A 6201-nucleotide genomic window follows, 5' to 3' on the forward strand; every position below is an offset into this window, starting at 1 on the left:
TCATTTTTCGGATAAAGTGAATAGTGATTGTTAAATTACTTTGTTGTATTTAATACACTTATCTTTAAATCATTGCCTATATTATAAGTATACAAATCCACAATGACTTTGGAATTCTATGTCATCTTTATAATGCATACCTTCCGCCATTTGCTCGTCATGCTAGATTCTTTTTCAGGCCATTCAATTTAGGAATAATTTTATATGAAAAAAAATATAAAATAAATAATAAATTTTCCATTCATTACAATACCAAAAAAATAAACAAATGCCAATGAGTTATAGTCAAATAGTATAGTGTTCCAGAAAATGGTACCCTCAATCCTTTATGAATTTTGGCAGAAGTACATATATAACAAAAATGATGAAAGACAAAAATTTTTAACTTAAAATATTAATTTTTTTTTTATAATTTTTTGTTCTGTCTAACTTATCAAACACAATACAAAATTAGTATCTTGTGTATTTATGTACTCTTGTATATTTATATCTATATATTTTTGTGTATTTATATCGATGTCTCATTTATATTGACACAATAACTAAATACAATCTCAGTTTTGTAACTATAAAAAAAAGCAGGATTTTATCTATGCAAAAATTAGAGATCAGTTAATAATGATGTGATAATTAAATAATTAATCCATTAAAATCATTTATTGACAAGAAAACAAATCATCCATTTCCCATGAACAACGAGTGATATAATATAGATATATATTATAGTTCCTATCACTAATATATATACTTTTCATGTTGAATTCTCAAATATTTAGTAGCTCTATTCAGTTAGATTTTCATCTTTATTTGATCATTGACCAATCTATCAACACTATCATGAATATCTTAGTTTTTTTTTCTTTTATTTCAACAAAAAAATAAATATTAGATAAAAGGAAGGGACGAAAAGCTAAATTACACGTTCACCATGACTATATATATATATATATATATATATATGAAGTTCTTTGTAAAAACCTTCAATTTATTCTTATATTTTAAGAGTATGTTCTACCAGATATAAACATGGCCAAGCTTTTGTAGACAAGTTTAATGTTTGCAATTAGATATAAATTATATCAATACAAATATTCAATCATTTAAATATTAACTGATTATTATATCTTTTCTTGCATATCTCTTACTTTCATGGAAAAGATACTTAAATAAATTTAGTAAAAAATGGTGAAAAATTTTTATGTACTAATTTTATGAAAAATAAATGGCATAAGAAATTTATTTTCCAATATTAAACAACACATAATAGAGCCAAAAAAAAAAAAGGGTAGCAAAAGCAAGTACAATATAATACAAAGAGAATTAATTTAGCGGAGGTAGACTGAATTTTAAATAAGTATTACCCGTAAAAAATGAATTTTAAATTTTAAGTTTTACTCCATGTATTAGTAAATCTTTTTTTTAATAGAAAAAAATGAGTAATATTCTATATTGGCCTTCAGAAAATAAAATTTTGACGGTTATTTTAATTTTCAGAAAATTTTGGTTATCAAATCATTCTAGATGAAATTATAGATTCTACAAAATGGAATATAGAGATTTGTTTAACAATAGAAAGTTGTCTAACAAAATGGAATATAAAGATTTATTTGTATGAATAAAATCTTTTTCAGAAATAATTTGGGTATAACTCTAAAAAAAAAAAATCTTAGCAAGGATATATTTTAAAATTATTATTAATAATTTTTATTTTAATAAACACACAATAAATATATTAAAAATTAAAATTTTACATATTTATTATAATTTCTTTTTAATTAGTAATCTTTAACATATTTTTTATTTTTTTCACAGCAACTCTTATTTCGACGATGAGTTATAACTTAAATAATGGTATAATTTTTTCATGCTCAACTAAGAAGTCGCGAATTCGAATCTCTCTATCTTTGATAAAAAAAAATCAATAAGTTAAAAATTAATTCGTTGGCTAATAAATTATTCAAACCCTACATTTATTTAAATAAACTAAAGATGTAACCACTAAATCAACCTAATTTAATTTTTACTTTTTAACATGTTTTTCATATGGTAAATCCAAAAAATAATAGGGAGCGCAATACACGGAAGTTTGGTGCAGCAGCACCGTGCGCCTGCGGCATCTGATTCTGATCCCTCTTCTCTTCTCTTCAGTTTTTTCTTTCATTTCATCTCAGAATTCTCTCTATCTCTCTATTCTATTCTATTTTCTCTCTATTTCTATATATAGCATTCCAAAAACACCACCACTAAACATATCAATATATCATACAAAAACCATAATGGGAGCTGAACCTTTGTCTAACCACACTACAATACACGACCAACAACATTCTCGTCCTCTCGTACTTGGTCTCCAACCCTTTGCTCTCGTGGACCACGTGGCTCGCGTCGATTGGTCCTTGCTAGATCAAATTCCCGGTGAACGTGGTGGCTCCATACCTGTATATATTAACCCCCTTCACTTATTTCACTTTTTCTTTTTTCTTCAACAAATTCGTTTCCTATAACTTTCTATGAGTTCTTTGTTACTACTAGGTACTAGGTAGGTAGGTCCTTGTGTTTTTTTATCTCAATTTTCTTTTACATTTTTGGTATATTGTGTTGTTATGTTAGTCTTAGATATTTTCCTAGGCATCACATCATATTTAAGGTAACTTATATCATGTAGTAGAAGTTAATTAGAAGAAAGTGTGGATATGCGAGAATGATAGTTAAGAATTATTAGATGACAATTTAGTTAAATATGTCAAACCATACAGCGTTTTTCACCTATCGTTTTCATGCTAAGACAAATTCACGTGAATAGTTTCACGTGAATAGTCACCATAGAAGGCGATAGGTGAGATTCGTCAGTTAAACATGTCAAACGATTTAACAGTTTTTATCTATGGTCAGCCTCGAGTAGGTTTTGAGTTAATTGGTGTTGGGAGAATCATGTCTCTTGTGAAATTTTCAATACTCAGCAAAATTGTACCTACTAGGAGGATTACAGATGTTTGTGGACATACCAATTTTTGTTTCCACCCTTGATTTATGTATGTTTTGATCAACTATCCTATAATCTTGACACATTATTCATGCACATCATATTGTAGCAAATACTATTTGAATGTATAATATTGACATGACATGAGAGTGTAGAATTTAACTTGGTGGATTCCTTTTCTTAATGATTTTATCAGGTTGGAATTGAGGAGCTTGATTTTATACTGAAGGAAGTGAAGAGTCATGTTCTATCATCCCCTGATGATGGTTCGAGCCCGGTTAAGACCATGGCTGGTGGCAGTGTTGCAAACACAATCAGAGGGCTAAGTAGTGGCTTTGGGATCTCTAGTGGCATTATTGGTGCTTGTGGGGACGATGAGCAATGCAAGCTCTTTGTTGATAACATGAAATCCAATGGTGTGGACCTCTCAAGGCTGAGGAAGAAGAAGGGACACACAGCACAGGTTTGCTCAGTCTTCAGTTTTAGAAAGAATTGCTTTATCAATAAATTAGAGAGAAAATTTATCTGTAGTTATATTCTATAGACATCATATTATTAATCGAATACCATTGGAATGTTCGAGTGGTAGGCAATGTTGCCCTCTTCCTATAGTTCTCAAGTTTGAGCCCTGAGGGTGAAAGGAACTTGTGCTTGGACGCATTGACGGATTTAGAAATTTTAGTAACAGGGGCAAATATAAGACATTCTCAAGAGTAAGATATGTATGAATTTATATACTTATAAATAAATGCCCAAATTTTAGTGGAGGTACATGCCCCCAATTCACTTGGATTCGTCCTTAGTCAGGAGAGGTAGCAACAATTCCTCGAGCTAGATTAGTTGAGTCCTGATAATAGGGTTCGGATACCAGTCAAAGACAAAATTATATACTAATATTAATAAGTGTGTGTTTGCAAATAACATATCAAGTGAAGTGATTGTGCAAGAATTTTGACAACTTGGTTTTGTGAAACAGTGTGTTTGCTTGGTTGATGCCTTGGGAAACCGTACAATGAGACCATGTCTCTCAAATGCTGTGAAAGTTCAGGTACATGACTCTGTTCTCTCAATGAATATGTAGAGTTTGGAGCAGAATATATATGGATTCAGTTAAATTTTGTAATGTTTGAATTTTACTTCATTATTTTGCAGGCAGAAGAATTGACCAATGAAGACTTTAAGTGCTCCAAGGTGACTTAATCAACTAAATAGCATTTCATCGCATAAGACTCTTTCGCTCTTATCATATTTAGATATTTTCATTATGTTGGGGATTATATATATTGAGCCTTTGAACTGAATTATATTTTTGAATATGGCAACTTGTCTGCTGTGACTCTTAGTTACTGTTATATTTACATTTCAGTGGTTGGTGATGAGATATGCAATACTTAATTTGGAGGTTATTAAAGCTGCTATTCTTTTAGCCAAACAAGAAGGTCTTCTTGTTTCCTTGGATTTGGCTAGTTTTGAGGTATAAATCAAATCTCACTCGCTCCCAACTTGTTCTGATATCATTTAGCCGAAAGCCCGAAATGTATTATCTTCCAATCTTAATCCGAGTTTAAAGTTTGTGTTTGGATACTGTCTCTTAGACAAAAATAGAGAAATAGTTATGAAAAGACTTGTTTGGTTGTCGAGACAGGGAGAAAGATACAAATTTTATCACACTGCCCTCCTAGACCACCGTGGACCACCAACATAGTTGGTTGGACTGGTGCCGAAAAAGTTTTCTTCCTTCTTGTCTTGTTCTTGTTAGAACCAAACATGTTACAGAGACTTTTTTGTGTGTGTCTAGATTTGTCTCAGATACCTTATCCAAACACATGAGCTAGATAAGCTATATCGCTCATCTTATATGGTCCCTTTACTTTGGCAAGATGGTCAGGAACTTCAAACAACCACTCCTGGAGCTAATAGAGTCTGGGAACATAGACCTTTGCTTTGCCAATGAAGATGAGGCAATGGAACTTTTAAGGTGGCTGCCATTTGTATTCAACTCAGCTTCACCTTGATCTAGTTTCACTTGTTATGTGTTCTATTGATTGTTCATGGCAAAATTCTTTGCAATGGATTAGGGGTGAAGAAAATGCTGATCCGGTGGCTGCCGTAGAATTTTTGGCCGAATATTGCAAATGGGCTGTAGTAACACTTGGTGCCAATGGATGCATTGCAAAACAAGGAAAGGAGGTATATTATCTTAATTATTTTAATTTTGCAGCACATGATCAAAATGGAGAGCATAGTCAAATTGACCTATCATCACTCATTAGGTTCATTTTCATCTATTGAGTGAGTTTGATAATCAAACTAATGAAAGTTGTGTAAAATTAAAGGTCATTTTTCCCATAATTTTGGCATGCTAAGCTCAAACTGCAAATTATTTTGTACCAAAACAAATTACTATGAGATATTTGATTGTTAATAAGTCATTATCATAAGAGTTATGTTATTTAGTCATTTCTTGAATTATGTTTTACCTTTAATATTGTCGCAGATTGTGCGAGTACCGGCAATAGGGGAAGCAAAGGCAGTTGATGCCACTGGGGCAGGGGACCTTTTTGCCAGTGGATTTTTGTATGGAGTTATAAAGGGTTTCTCTCTTGAAGATTGTTGCAAAGCAGGAGCATGCAGTGGTGGAGCTGTTATTCGTTCTCTTGGTGGTGAAGTGACATTAGAGAATTGGCAATGGATGTTCAAGCAGATGCAGTTAAAGGAGCTTCTTTTGCCTGATACATCCAAATGAATGAATAGCCTCCATTGAGATACATGTTTCCACTTTTATTCTTCTTTTTTATTTATTACCATCAAATGGCAGCTATAGTGTTCCATTTTTTGGACTGCTTTGTTCTATGCATGGAAGATAAGCTTATTAAATTATCCAACATAAAGATAAGGCAGCTTCCAAATATTGTTTCCATTTAGTAATTCATACTTGTGTATATGAGTACTTAGTTATTTATTTTAAAAATTATCAAACAAGATATGAATTGAATTGGATATACAGTCAATGTAAAAAAAATTTACATACCCACTTAGTCCCATGTTGTCATATTAGCATAGATATTTGATAAAACTATTCGATATTATAATAGTCCTAAATGCACGTATTTGATTCACACAGTCTAGGACTGTTTTACACCGGAAACAATAGTAATGAAACACTTTAACGCCTCTTAAAAAAAAGCTTAAAATATGAGATTTTTTATTAATAATAA

At 31.2% G+C, this 6201-nt stretch overlaps 1 protein-coding gene across 1 annotated transcript; it reads left to right on the top strand.

Moving 5' to 3' along the window:
• Positions 1-2070: 2070 nt before the first annotated feature.
• Positions 2071-5892, top strand: LOC107605757 (pfkB-like carbohydrate kinase family protein). The gene is made up of 8 exons (XM_016307730.3): positions 2071-2438; positions 3180-3446; positions 3960-4031; positions 4136-4174; positions 4350-4457; positions 4864-4961; positions 5062-5173; positions 5481-5892. Exons 1-8 carry the CDS (start codon positions 2277-2279, stop codon positions 5727-5729), a joined length of 1107 nt encoding a protein of 368 aa, XP_016163216.1. The 5' UTR covers positions 2071-2276; the 3' UTR covers positions 5730-5892.
• Positions 5893-6201: the final 309 nt, after the last annotated feature.

The sequence above is a fragment of the Arachis ipaensis genome, chromosome B6, assembly GCF_059453495.1.
Source record: "Arachis ipaensis isolate K30076 ecotype BB chromosome B6, ASM5945349v1, whole genome shotgun sequence".
NCBI classification, from domain to species: Eukaryota; Viridiplantae; Streptophyta; class Magnoliopsida; order Fabales; family Fabaceae; genus Arachis; species Arachis ipaensis.